The 15,030-nt window shown below is 42.7% G+C and overlaps 1 protein-coding gene across 1 annotated transcript in view; it reads left to right on the top strand.

Annotated features, from left to right (window-relative positions):
* The window catches only part of LOC145354667 (3-phosphoinositide-dependent protein kinase 1-like), a 95,383-nt gene that overhangs the window by 65,753 nt on the left and 14,600 nt on the right, over positions 1 to 15,030 (top strand). The window contains exons 2-9 of the mRNA XM_080206100.1: positions 1,149 to 1,445; positions 6,584 to 6,626; positions 7,516 to 7,653; positions 7,861 to 8,005; positions 10,957 to 11,054; positions 11,447 to 11,522; positions 12,614 to 12,682; positions 13,844 to 13,940. Coding sequence (XP_080062226.1) covers positions 1,149 to 1,445; positions 6,584 to 6,626; positions 7,516 to 7,653; positions 7,861 to 8,005; positions 10,957 to 11,054; positions 11,447 to 11,522; positions 12,614 to 12,682; positions 13,844 to 13,940 — 963 coding nt within the window. The remainder of the gene's footprint in view (positions 1 to 1,148; positions 1,446 to 6,583; positions 6,627 to 7,515; positions 7,654 to 7,860; positions 8,006 to 10,956; positions 11,055 to 11,446; positions 11,523 to 12,613; positions 12,683 to 13,843; positions 13,941 to 15,030) is intronic.

The following is a 15,030-nucleotide window of genomic DNA, read 5'->3' on the forward strand; positions in this document are numbered from 1 at the left end:
ACCAACCTTTGCAGATGCACCATAGAAAGCATCCTTTCTGGATGTATCACAGCTTGATATAGCTCCTACTCTGACCAAAGCTACAACAAACTACAAAGGGTTGTGAACGAAGCTCAGTCCATCACTCAAACCAGCCTCCCCTCCATTGACTCTGTCTACACTTCCTACTGCTTCAGAAAAACAGCCAACATAATCAAGGACCCCATGCAACCCAAGCATACTCTCTTTTGTCAAGAAAAATATACAAATATGAGATAATGTGCCAACCAACTTGAGAACAGTTTCTTCCCTGCTGCCATCAGACCTTTGAATGGATCTACCTTACATTAAGTTGATCTTTCTCTACACCCTAGCTATGACTGTAACACATTCTGCACCCTCTCCTTTTCTTCTCCCCTGTGTACCTTATGTATGCTTTGTCTGTATAACATGCAAGAAACAATACTTTACGCTGTATGCCAAAACGTGACAATAAATCTGGTCACGTTTTTATGCAGTCCGATCGAGGAAGCACTTGTGGGAATTCTGGAATTGGTGGCCAAGCTTTAGCACTTTGATTCAAGACTAGTACACTGACAGAGGCTGATACTCCAACATACTGCTTCCTCCTTCGACTGGTGTACTAGGAGCTCTTCCCTCCATTCCCCAAATCCTGATTGGCAATGTTGATGTTGGACAAAAATGAGTTTTGGTTTAATAAATTGACATGTAACTGGATCCCATGCAAAGAATACCGAGTGGACACGATATTGATCTGTGACAATGTCCCCAACTGCCAACAAGAAGAAAACCTGGCAGGAAAACTGACTTGTTTTGTTACTATTCTCATTGCCTGCAGATGACAGCAGAGAATCTTCCTTGTGTGTTGTTCCCATTTTCCTCTCCTGAGTGTGAGTTTTTTCCAGTCAGGGAGTCATGGGGCTGTTACTGGTGAATACCAGGGTCTTTGGGGATTTGTCATGACTTTGTTCTGTCATTCTAATACGACCTGTGCAGAAGACAGGGTTTCGTGGATGGTTACGTAGTGACTCATAATTTGCCTCTATGGTTTACATGTGAAGTTGCACAATGCATGTCTTGATCCTGTGCTTTGTGATTTGTTTTCTGTTTATTGAACTTGTAAATTTTCTTTTTGCTCCATTTTGCAGTATGATGCTGTTCCCATCCAATCTAGTGTGGTCCTCTGCTCATGTCCATCTCCATCCATGGTGAGAAATCAGCCCGACTCCAACGCACGGCCTGCTATCTCTGGTATCACCATGGACAGTAGTGCAGGCGATACTGGACCAGTGGTCAGCTCTTTACCACAGCACGTGGGACAGCGGCCACAACCGACAGCACAGTCCCAGCGGCAACCATCAGCGGGGCACACTCAGCAGCCACGGAAAAAACGGCCCGAAGACTTCAAGTTTGGCAAGATTCTTGGGGAGGGATCATTCTCAACGGTATGTATTTTAAATGTCTGTTTGTATATTGCCATTTTTAATAGCTGCATGTTTGGCTATATTATCAGGTTAACTGTATTAATTAGTATTCTCTCTGCTGCCTTCCCCATCTTCTTTCTGTTTTCCCCATAAGTATCTATATGCTAGCCTGTCGCCCTTCTGTACTTCTCTCTTGTACATGGGGAAGGACCTTCAAACAGATGGGGATAAAGCTTTATGGTCTATTACCAGTAATTCACATGTATAGGCTAATGAGTGTCAGATGAATTGTCCAGCTGCTTAACTTACTTCACTGTAAAGCACTCTCAGTCAAGGAGTCTTCAATTGAAGACTAGCCCAGCACTTGAGAACAAGTCTAGACTGACACCTCACTGTATTTGCCTACACGTGTGATACATTTCAAAAATAATCCATTCCTTCTGAAGTACATTGGGAAATCCTGTGGACTCAAACTTTACAGACAGGTTGCTGGTACTTTCATCATATAGCCCTAATTTTTTCCAAGTTTTGTGTTAATTATTTGAAATCTATTTGAAGGAAGGCCTAATTTACAGAAGTCCACAGAATAATGTAACCCACAAATGGATGTGTTGGTGTTTTGAGCCCATGGAGTGGCCAAGATCTTGGTTTGAATGCATCAGAATCTCTGGCAGCATTGTGTGTTTTGTTTAATGGATATGGCCTCTAAAGTCTTTGCTTGTAGCAGGATTGAATGGATACCTTAGTAAATCTCAAGCAAGCTATTCCCCATGTAGTAGTTTATGCATATTAAAATTAGTTCATGCTATTATGATTTATTGTCTTGCCAGAAAGTGAGTGGGTCCTCTGGCTGAGGAAGTTTTAAATAGCATGTGCACAATTTAATTTTTTTTTGCTGTTTTGACTGCAGCTTGCTTTTATGGAATGCAACTGATCAGGATTGTGTGTTGCATACTATCACCAGGGAAATTTGGATAGAAATTCCAGTGCTGCTTTTCCTTGGAAGTTTTGCTTATTTGCTGCTTTTGAGCTAAATTGGGGAAAGGCTAATTACAACAATATTAGGCAGGAACTGAAGAATGTAGTTTGAGGGCAAATCAACATCTGGCATGTGGGAGGCTTTCAAGTGCAAGTTGATAGAGTTTCAGAATGGGCACATTCCTGTAAGGATGAAGGAAGGATAAGCATGGCAAGTTTTGGGAACCTTGGATAATGACAGATATTGTGAGCCTGGTCAAAGAGAAAAAGGAAGCATTTCTCAAAGCTATGAGACTGGGAGCACCCAAAGCAAGTGTGGAGTACAAGGAAAGTAGAAAGAAACTTTAGCTGTCCTTACTCCTTGCCTAAAGGAGTCATGAGAAAGCATTGGCCAGCAGGGTTGAGGAAAGTCCTGAGCTTTTTATATAAAGAGCAAGAGGGTAGCCAAGGAGAGGGTTGGCCCGCTCAAAGACAAGGGAGGGAATCTATGTGTGGAGCTAGAGGAAGTAGACAAGGTATTAAATGAGTACTTGGCGTCAGTATTCACCAAAGAGAAGGATTTGGTGGATGATGACTCTGGGAAAGTGTGTGTAGATAGTTTGAGTCATGTTGAGATCAAAAAGGAGGTAGTGGTATTGGGGTTCTTGGGAAACATTAAGGAAGACAAATCTCCAGGGCCTGATGGAATATACCCCAAAATATTGAGGGGGGCAAGGGAGGAAATTGCTGGGGCCTTGAGAGAAATGTTTGTATCCTCCCTGGCTACAGGGGAGGTCCCAAAGATTGGAGAATAGCCAATGTTGTTCCTTTGTTTAAGAAGGGTAGCAAGAATAATCCAGGTAATTACAGGCAGGTGAGCCTTACATCAGTGGTAGGGAAATTATTGGAGAGGATTCTTCAAGACAGGATTTATTCCCACTTGGAAATAAGTGAATGTGTTAGTGAGAGGCAACATGGTTTTGTGAAGAGAAACTTGATCAAGTTTTTTGAAGAAGTGATGAAGATGATTGATGAGGGTAGGGCAGTGGATGTTGTCTACGTGGACTTCAGTAAGGCCCATTGACAAGGTCCCTTGTGGCAGACTGGTGCAGAAGATGAAGTTGCATGGAACCTGAGATGAGCTGGTAAGGTGGATACAAGGCTGGCTCGGTCAAAGAAGATAGAGTAGCAGTGAAAAGGTGCATTTCTGAATGGAGGGCTGTGACGAGTGATATCCCTCGGGGATCAGTGCTGGGACCTTTGCTGCTTGTAATATATATGTGATTTGGAGGAAAATGTAACTGGATTGATTAGTAAGTTTATGGACAACACTAAGGTTGGTGGATTTGCGGTTACCATCAGAGGGTACAGCAGGATATAGGAAACTTGGGCGGAGAAGTGGCAGATGGAGTTTAATCTGGACAAATGTGAGGTAATGCATTTTGGAAGGTTTAATACGGAGAGGAAATATACTGTAAATGGTAGAACCCTAGAGTAGTGATAGGCGAAGGGATCTGGGTGTTCAGGTATACAGGTCACTAAATGGCAATGCAGGTGGAAAAGGTAGTCAAGAAGGCATATGGCATGCTTGTCTTCATCGGTCGGGGCATTGAGTTTAAAAATTGGCAAGTCATGTTGCAGCTTTATATAAGAACATAAGAAATAGGGGTAGGAGTAGGTCATCTAGCCCTTCGAGCCTACCCCGCCATTCAATAAGATCATGGCTGATCTGTTGTGGCTCAGTTCCACATTCCTGCCCTCTCCCCATAACCCTTAATCCCCTCTCTTATCAAAAACCCATCAACCCGCGTCTTAAAAATATTTGGCGAGGTAGCCTCCACCACTTCAACGGGCAGAGAATTCCAGAGATTCACCACCCTCTGAGTGAAGACGTTCTTCCTCAACTCCGTTCTAAACTGTCCCCCCTTTATCTTGAGGCTGTGCCCCCTAGTCCTACTGTCCTTTCTGAGCAGGAAGAGTCTCTCCACCTCTATCCTATCCATCCCATTCATCATCTTATATGTCTCAATGAGATCTCCTCATAGCTCAACCCCTTCAACTTCGGCATCAGCCTAGTAAACCTCCTCTACACTCCCTCCAAGGCCAAAATATCCTTGCGTAAGTATGGCGCCCAAAACTGCACACAGTACTCCAGCTGCGGCCTCACCAATGCCCTATACAGCCGCAGCAAGACCTCCCTACTTTTATATTCAATCCCCCTCGCTATGAAGGCCAGCATCCCATTAGCCTTCCTGACCACCTGCTGCACCTGCAGGCTGGGTTTTTGCGACTCATGCACAAGGACCCCAAGGTCCCTCTGCACTGTCGCCTGCTGCAGTTTTTCGCCACGTAAGTAATAATCCTTCCTACCATTATTCCTACCAAAGTGGACCACCTCGCACTTGCCAACATTAAATTCCATTTGCCAGTTCCTGGCCCATTCGCCCAGCCTATCTAGATCCTTCTGTAGACTCTCCACACCCTCCGCGCAATTTCCCGTTCCACCAATCTTGGTGTCATCAGCAAATTTCGACACCATACACTCGGTTCCCTCCTCCAGATCATCTATATAAATGGTAAATAGCTGAGGCCCCAAGAAAGATCTCCTTAAAGATCCTCCACTGCTCCTCAGCAGACCTACCTTCCAATGCGCTCCCCCAGTCCACATTCGCCAATTCTTCTCTCATCCTACCGTACTCCCCTCTGTTCAAACAAAGGACGCGTGTCCGGGAACCCACTTTCTCCTCCTCCATCTGCACCAGAAACTCCACCATACAATGATCACTCTCCCCAAGAGGATCCTTCACTGCAAGGTCCCTCATTCTACCCACCTCATTACATAACACCAGATCCAAGATAGCTCACTCCCTCGTCGGCTCCATGGAACCTTAGTTAGGCCGCACTTGGAATATAGTGTTCAATTCTGGTCGCCACACTACCAGAAGGATGCGGAGGCTTTGGAGAGGGTACAGAAAAGATTTACCAGGATGTTGCCTGGTATGGAGAGCATCAGCTATGAGGAGAGGTCGGGGAAACTTGGTTTGTTCTCACTGGAACAACAGAAGTTGAGGGGCAACCTGATAGAAGTCTACAAGATTGAGAGGCATGGACAGAGTGGATAGTCAGAAGCTTTTTCCAAGGGTGGAAGAGTCAATAGGGGGCACAGGTTTAAGGTGCGAGGGGCAAAATTTAAAGGAGGTGTACGAGGCAGATTTTTTTACACAGGGTGGTGGGTGCCTGGAACTCGTTGCTGGGGGAGGTAGTGGAAGTGGATGCGGAAGTGACTTTTAAGGGATGTTTTGACAAATATATAAATAGAATGGGAATAGAGGGATATGGTCCCCAAAAGGGTAGGGAGTTTTAGTTAAGTCGGGCATCATGTCATGCAGGCCTGGAGGGCCTAAGGGCCTGTTCCTGTGCTGTAATTTTCTTTGTTCTTTGAGAGTTGTACTGAATTTGGGGTGGGCATGGTCTGTGAGATGACTACTGCTGGGAGAAGATAGCAGTTAATCCCTGTTGCCTCTGTTCCAGTACCTGAGAATCCTCACCTTAATACTAAGGTGCTGTTAATTAATTAACCAATAATGATGGTTGGTAGATGGGTCAAGTTCTTTGCAGGTGCCTCATGAAACTTTCAAACCAATGTCAGCTTACCCACATTCTAGTATGGTGTGCAGTTCCTGTCAGTAAACTCCAAACACTCCACATACCTGGCATCAGTTATGGGGTGCATCCACTACGCATCAAACATCTCAAGAAGGAATGTCATTCTTCATTAATCAAAGCTGGCCACTGAAATGTCCTTTTGTCCATGTCAGGTCTTTCAGTCAAATCGAGTGCATCAGGAGACGAGCACAAAAGCAGAATTCTGCTAAGGCTGGAAAATTCAAATAAAAACACAAAATGCTGGAAATACACAACATGTCAGGCAGGGCTGTGAGGAGTGGTCATTGCTTCAAGTATTCAAGTATGCTGGTGGCTTTGAGCATATAATCCAGGCTGATACTGTGGTAAAGGAGTGTTAGTGTCAGACGTGCAGTAATGGTGTGTGGCACTGAGTTTAAAAAAGGGAGCAAAGCCTTTAATGTGGAGAGAAGGAGTCTTGCCTTTGGCATTGAAGCATGTAAATGAACACTTGAGGCTGCCTTTTCGAAAAGGATTTATGCAGTATGTGGTTGATTGCTTTATTTGTTTCTATGCAGGTTGTATTAGCCCGCGAGCAATCAACTGGTAAAGAATATGCTGGTAAGTAATGGGTTTGTGAAGTGGTTTTGTGCTGTTGACCCCATCGTGGCTCACACATGGCTATGATCATCTTGGGGAAACTGCTTTCCAGCTTACACTGGCTGTGTAAGATCTCAAAGTCCTATACAGGTTTTTGAAACTGCCATGGAGACATCGTGGAGTCATATACACATTGAGGCACAGGGATGATGTGACTTGGGCTTGGCCACATTGCTGAGTTTTGGATCTTGGTCACAGTAAAGGCCTGATTCTTTCCTTCCCCGGTGCTATATCGCCCTGAGCTGAGAAGCAAACTAAAGGCAAAGTGTGAAAGGATGCATGATCTCAACCCTGACAACAGGTTAAGAGCAGTGTTTCCAAGTGTCTGCAAGCAAGTTGAATGGCCCTGGTCAGCATAGTAGAGTGACAGATAGTGGGAGCATAAACTTAAAACTTGCTTGTTTCATTTTGTTTAGTTGGATATTGCAAAAACTAAGGATTTCCCCATCCGGCAAATGTGTGAATGTTTGTAATTTCCTGCTGCTCTGCTAAATTGAATGAAAAGTTATCCCCATTTATGGTATTATGTGAAACAAACCGCCAAGTGTCAGCAGATGTTAGCTAGGCCAGGAGCTAGCCAGTTATTGTTGGCCTGGTGTTTTCATAGTCTACAGAGTGAAAATTGTCCTGAGTTCCCTTATCCCTGTCCTGTGACCCCCAGTAGAGAAATGTGTTCTGGGTTGGATTTCATTTTGAGCTTCCCGTGGTTTGTAGACAACCAGCACAGGGTTGTTTTTACCTTTTTGGAGCTGTGTACCAGTAAGGATCAGCAGCATCAGTAGAAAACTAAAATAATCTGTTTCTCATTAACACGCAGCTTCAGTGAAGAACTTCCTTTGTTGTCTTGCAGTTAAAATTCTGGAGAAGCGTCATATCATTAAGGAGAATAAGGTACCATATGTTACCCGAGAGAGGGATATCATGTCTCGCCTGGATCACCCCTTTTTTGTAAAACTCTACTTCACTTTTCAGGATGATGAGAAGCTCTGTATCCTTTGTCTTTATGGAATATTCCAGTTGCTGCTTAAAAAAAAATGCCAGGAAGTCATGCATTTGTCAATCATTTGCAAGAAGGGCAATAGTTGTCAGAAGCACAGCCTTGCATGAATTTATATTATTATTAAAGAAATACAAATTGAAGTTTTTCAGTCTGTGTTTACTGTAGAGCACAGTTTAGTCCTTAACTTCAATGCAGATTTTGGCCTTAGTTATGCTAAAAATGGAGAGCTGCTTAAATACATTCGTAAGCAGGGCTCGTTTGATGAGAACTGCACACGATTTTATTCTGCTGAAATTGTTTCAGCGCTAGAATACTTACATGAGATTGGGATCATACACAGGTAAGGAGTTTCAATACTTCTGTCTATTGATACAGGAGGAATTTGCTTTCAGTGGGTCACTGGATTTCAGTTGAGCCGTACGAACTACAAAGATCCTTTTAAACTTTCCGCTTTGCATTATAGAATTGGTACAGGAGAAATGCAAGCCTGTATCCCTGAACCTAATCACTTTCCGGCAACTCCTGCTGGAGAATGCCCTCAATGTAGTTACGATGAAATGTGCTGTCAATCCTTAAAATATGGGAAAGCATCTTCCAAGTTGTGCCTTCCTGCTGGTGGTTTCAGGTGATGAAGGCTGGGTTCTACCCAACTAACTCAGTAAATGCTCCAATTCAGATGCAAGCCTGGCTTTCACGATCTGAACTTAGGATCAAAAACTTGCACTGTGTGTTCACAGCAGTCAAAGATTAAGGTACTTGACTGGAAAAGAATTTAAATTAAGTAAGAATAAATTGTGATGAAAATTGATCCAGAGTATCAACAGAAGGTGATATGGATATCATCCATAGCCATGGATGTAAAATCTAGAGTTCTTTGGGTGAATAGCAGAGTTTAACTGAGGCTCTGCATTATCTGACAAATCTAAGACTCTTAATACAACAGAAAATTGAGTTGAATATAAATCCGAAGGGGGAAGGAGGAAGATTAGAAAAGCCAAAAGCAGACGTGAAGGACTGGCAAAAGCAAGGAAGTTAAGATAGGATTTTACCAATAGTAAAGAAGAAGCAGTTGAGTAGATTTGAGAAAATAAATCTGGGTAATGGGATAATAGTGAGGACTTTGCCTTGGATTTCAGTAGAATAGGATAGTGGGATTGAAAAGATGAGTGAGAGAGATTGAGGTCAGAGTGGAGAGAGAATGCGTTGGAAGTGGAACTCCTCTGATACAACTGTTGAAATATTGTAGATGCTGAAAACCTGAAACAAAAATCGAAAATCCAGGAAACAGATCAGGCTGCATCTGCGGAGAGAGAGAAAAAGAGCACATTTAAGCTCTGTGACTTATGTCAGACGGGACAAAGTTAGTGATGTAACAAATTTTAAGCAAATACACAGGGTTGGGATAAAAGTAGGGAAGGTCTGTTTTTTGGTGAAAAGCAGGAGAGTTTAATGAGAAACGGTAAAATGGGATGGTAATGGGAAAAGTAAAGAAGAAAAAGTTGGTCTGGAGGAACTATTAAGTGACAGAAGCATAAACATTACCAGCACCTGCTGCCTGAAAAGATGGGGTCAGTGGTTATGATCTAAAATTGCTGAACTTTGGAAAGCGATAAAAGTACCTAATGGAAAGATGAAGTGCTGTTCCTTGGAACAGTATAGGATGCTGGGGTGGAAATCTCACTGGGGGAATGGATGGAGAACTAAGATGACAAATGCTGGAAGCTTGATCATGCTTACAGACTGTTGAATTCCTCCACTCAGTCTACAGGGTGGACAGACAGTGCTGGTAATGATTCTGCTGTTGCCATTTTGCCATTTGCATCTCCTGTGGAGCCACATTTTATTGTGCATGTCTGTGTCCCGCCCATTAATGTTATCCATGCATAGCATTCACGGATAGTATTTTTAGCATTTTCTGTTTCTATTTCTTGCTATTCCATAAAATGGCACTTCAACCATTTAGCTGCTGATTGCTGGACTTGGTGAAAAGGCATTGTAACCACTACTGATCCCTCACTGAACATTTAAAGAAACAGATTTCTACTTAGAGTCAGCAGTTACCCACCATATTGTTGCTTAGCATTTAAAGGTTAAGAATGGCCCACACTAGATAATTGTTCAAAGATAATGCACTTCTTGTTGCTAAAGCCCTGTCTCATTTCCATGTGTGTATTTGAAACCTGGGTGTCTTAAGACTGAAAACCCTTCCATCCAATTTATACTTATTGCGACTGATCCTCTAAACATATTGAGGCCTACAAAAGAAGATATTATGCTACTGCTTTTCTATCAGGTGAGGTATCTGCTCATTACTGCCACAGTGCATTCCTACTCCTGAGTCAGAGACATTACACTGAGGGCAGCAATATATAAGACATTCACTATTATATCCTAATGTGGTATGACTGATTGCATGGTGCCCTTAAATTGAAGAACATATGAAATCTTGAAAGGCCAAAGGGAGGTAGATGTCAGTAAGGGAACTGAAGTGGTTCGTGAGTGCTCAACGCAGTTGTGTAGAAATTTGTTTTTATTTGAAGAGAGAGAAATGTAGCAAAGGCCAAAGTAGTTTTGAGGAGAGCAGGGCTGCCTCTGGGGATAGTGAGGGCTTACTGCTCCTCTGGGGTAGAGGGAGCCCTCATTATATCTGTGACTTAAGGTGGAGGAAGTGTTGATGAGCTCCTAGTCAGCCCTTTTGACTTTGCTCCTTGCTTCCTGATCAATTTGTTTTCTGGTGAAAACCTTTAATGTAACAATTAAAATTTAGGGGTATAAGGTGAAGTTGGGCAAGACAAATAGTGGATTAGTGGAAGTTCTTCTGAGGGGAGCAGTATAAATCATTTCGGGGGGCAACATGATGTGATGGGGAGAGCAGAATGAGAAGCATGTTTGAGAAAGTGAGTAGGTTTGGTTGAGCTGAGATTAGCTTTTTGTGCCTTTGCTCAGCCATAAACTTCAGATGTTGGATTAGTTGGTTCAGAGGGACAGTGGTTAGCACTGCTGCATCTCAGCACCAGAGATCTGAGTTCAATTCCTGGCTTTGGTCATTGTCTGTGTGGAGTCTGCATGTTCTCCACGTGTCTTTGTGGGTTTCCTCTGGGTGCTCCAGTTTCCTTTCTGTCTGAAAAAGTACTGGTTAGGTTCATTGGCCATGCTAAATTCTCCCTCTGAAGTGTAGCAGCTAGGGGACTTTCACAGCAACTCAATTGCAGTGTTGATGTAAGCCTACTTGTGACACTAATAAATATAACAAATTCTTTGTGATTTAACCTTATTTTTAAATGATTTCAGGGACCTTAAACCAGAGAATATTTTGCTGAGCGAGGACATGCACATACGGATCACCGACTTTGGAACAGCGAAAGTATTATCTTCAGATAGTACGCAAGGTGCAGAACTAACCCTTTCCTGTCAATCGGTGGAAAATTTGTATGCAAAAATAAATAACCAAACAAGCCCTGGGAGTAAATATGCGGAGTTAGGGTCAGGCACTCCAAACCAAGCCACAACGCAGTTTGGATGCTGACCTCCGTAAATCACAGCATTTGCAAAATGAATCTGCTCCTAAGAATTGAAAAGATGCCATATAAGTACAAGTCTTGGGTGGTATTTTGACTACAGAAAGTGCCTTTGTAAAATTTGGGATTGCTCTTTTGTCCAAACCTGTGTAATTTCACTAGTTGAATGTAAAACACTGGGATAAAAGTATGGTGTTGGTGATTGAGTGTACCGATTATTCTGCAAGCATGTTTCACAACTTTGTCTTGCTTTGGTATTGCAGCACGAGCAAATTCTTTTGTTGGAACAGCACAGTATGTTTCACCAGAGCTTCTGACGGAGAAATCAGCTTGTAAAAGGCAAGTGTAAAACCACGATGCAGATCTGTGTTGGTACTGGTACTTCTCTTTAAACCTGGCATTTTGTAATGATTTCCCCCATCCCCACCAGGGATGGTGCTGGCAACTTCATGAGGTACAGTTTACAGCTGCTGAGCAACCTCTGGTATTGCACCCAAATGGCAAATAACAGTAAGACCCTCAGCTATGGTTGTGTTCTGAAAACTGTGATTTGAAATGAAACAACTTTAAGTGAACCTTGGTCCCCATAGGAGTCAATGTCGGAGTTGGAGTTAAGTTCTTTTGCCCGGAAAAAAGGTGCAAGTTGGAAGATTGCAACTTCCAATCTTGCAATCTTCTGTGCATTCCCAGCTGAGATTATTTGCAAAATAAAATACATCACTAAATATAAAATAAATACAATATACAAATTAAATTTAGTTTTGTACAGTTCTGGACTCGCCTCAGTAAAGTACACAATACTTGAGATTGACCAGCCTCCATCTAGAGGCAGAAATTGGTTGTTGCAGTTAGAAGCTGCCTGCACTGACCAGCTTCTGCCACTGGATGGAGTAGAGAACTTAGTGTGACCTTGGGCAAAGCCAGGATCAGAGCCAAAACGCAGTTGAGAGCCACTGAAGAACAGACTTTTTATTTATTATTGTCACAAGTAGGCTTACATTCACTCTGCAGTGAAGCTACTGTGAAAGCCCCTGGTCGCACCTGTTCGTGTACACTGAGGGTGAATTTAGCATGGCTAGTGCAGCTAACCAGCACGTCTTTCTGACTGTGGGAGGAAACTAGAATACCTGGAGGAAACCCACGCAGACACAGGGAAAACATGTAAACTCCACACAGACAGTGACCCAAGCTGGGGAATCGAACCTGGGTCCCTGGCACTGTGATGCAGCAGTGCTAATCACTATGCCACCATGCCACTCAATCTCCAGGAATTAGGTAGGGGCAGAGATCGGGATGATCCTGCTACTCCAGTTCAGTCCCTCATCCCTTTCAGGTTATTCACAGAGCAGCGTTCTCCAACCGTTTCACCTTTGTTGAAATACATGTGCACAGATCGATAACCTAACTTTTATTTTTCTAATCCCCTACAGTTCTGACCTCTGGGCTCTTGGCTGTATTATATACCAGCTAGTAGCTGGATTGCCACCATTTAGGGCTGGGTAAGTTATTGAGCCTGTGAGTTGAATGATATGTTGTGATACAAGACTAAGCTTGACAAGATGACGACTTTTCTAGCTATTTGGTCCATTTTGTTTAAACTTGTCAATACTACTAATCAAATTTTTTATTTTTTAAATACTTGACAATCTGGCTGAAGGTACTGTGAATAAAGCTGTCAAGGATGAGACTTTCCAAATGCTATAATAGTTCAGACAGTAGAAATGTGACTTGCTACACTAACCCAGTGGAAAGCCTATATCATCTGTGAAACAGTACAGGATTTAAATGATTAATGGGACAATTTCACCACCTCCCTTGATTTTTTTTTTTAAATTCTCCCCCACACCCTGACCTCTCCCCTCCTATATCTCCTCTTTCTAAACCACACTAACTATTCATTGTTTGAGTAGGCTGTTTGCATGCCAGCCATGCCCAGTGTGTATCTTTCCCAGCAGAGGCTGTTGGAATGTGCCCAGGAGCAGCAGTCTTGGTCCACAAATACTGAACTCAAGTTGTGACTCTTCTGTCAACCTAGTTGATCAGTTCACCCTGCACAGACTATAGTTCATTCCAGGACCAAAATGCTCCAAAAGAGTTATTGCACTTAAACAATGGAGTCATCAAAGATGCCAGCCCTTGGTATGTTATTCATAATGCTGGTCCCTCCCCTTGCAGCCTTGAGGGAAGTTCCATAGGCTTCCACACCACCTCATATAGTCAGCCTTCATGTGGAGGTGTGAGCAGGTGCTTAGTCATATGGAATGTTAACAGATTAATCTGATCTTCATCTCTGTAGTTTTCAACAAGTCATTGTTAGTGAGTACTGAGACCATAGCTGCTTATGGCCGTTTTATCTAGGTATCGAACCTATTTGCATTCCCTATCCCAGCACCAGCAGAAGTCCTTTAACTTAACTTGACTGGACTGCACATGACCGTCTAATCTGTAAGGCTTTGTGCACCAATTGGCTTGTACAATTACCAGGTCTTGGAGAGTGCTGTCAAGACCTGGACACCCCTCCTCCACTGCCAGACCTGCAGTTAATATACCACTCATGAAGGTCTTATCCAAGATTTGAAAAGCTTGGTCTTTTTTTCAAATTGTCTTGAAATCTACTTAATACTGATTGTTAATCTTTGTATTGTTTTTCCACTCCACAGCAATGAATATCTCATATTCCAAAAAATTATTAAATTAGAATATGAATTCCCAGAAAAGTTTTTCCCAAAAGCGAAAGAATTGGTGCAGCAACTTTTGGTAAGTAACTTAATGTCTCTGTTCCCCAGACTATGCCATAGACAAAATCCTGACCTACTCCAGCCAATTGTATTCCTAGCTTCTCATTGAATAGCTAATCTCAAATCAGTATTAATGAACATAGTCTTACATGGTACGGCATTGCATCCACAATTCCTGATTCAAATTACACCCTTAATCTGAAGACCACACTAGATTTATCTACCTGTGAGTGACAGTTTTAATAACTATACTGTTTTTTTTGCTGGCTGATATTTTGAGAACATGAAAAGAAAACTCAGGCACCGAATGTACAGATGCAGTAATCACTTTGTAGGGAGATTGGAATTCTTAAACAATCCTTTGAAATGAGAACTTTTTGTAAAAGAATCCTTTATCAAACTGAGGTGCTATTAGACTTTTGGGATCCAGCTCTGAAATCTTCAATCTGAAGAAAAGTAATTTTCAGGACAACAAGGAAAATACGAGGGAAACAAGACAAGTTAAGTTGCTCTTGCAGAGAGTCAGCACAAATATGGCAGACTGGTATCCTTTTGTGTTGTATTAATTCTACAACTGAGCACAGCTCTTTCAAAAAGATAATGTGATGGGCCAAGTAGCTGCCTCCTTTGTCCATTTTCTGTGCATGCAGTTCCATTCTAATTCACTTCTGCTGCTGACTGGATTGTAACAGTTTGTCAGCTTCAACTCCCTCTTCTGCATACCTATTAGGAACAGCAAGCCATGCAGCCTATCAAGCCTACTGTGTGATTTAATAAGATCATAGATGGTCTGGTTGTGACCCCAATCTTATCTTGAGGCTGTGCCCTCTAGTCCTGCTGTCCTTTCTGAGCGGGAAGAATCTCTCTACCTCTACCCTATCCATCCCTTTCATTATCTTATATGTCTCTATAAGATCCCCCCTCATCCTTCTAAACTCCAACGAGTACAGACCCAGTCTATTTAGTCTGTCTTCATAGTCCAACCCCCTCATCTCCGGTATCAGCCTAGTGAACCTCCTCTGCACTCCCTCCAAGGCCAAAATATCCTTGCACAAGTGCAGTGACCAAAATTGCACACAGTACTCCAGCTGCGGCCTCACCAGTGCCCT

Source organism: Carcharhinus amblyrhynchos, chromosome 18, assembly GCF_965287045.1.
Source record: "Carcharhinus amblyrhynchos chromosome 18, sCarAmb.v2.hapA, whole genome shotgun sequence".
NCBI classification, from domain to species: Eukaryota; Metazoa; Chordata; class Chondrichthyes; order Carcharhiniformes; family Carcharhinidae; genus Carcharhinus; species Carcharhinus amblyrhynchos.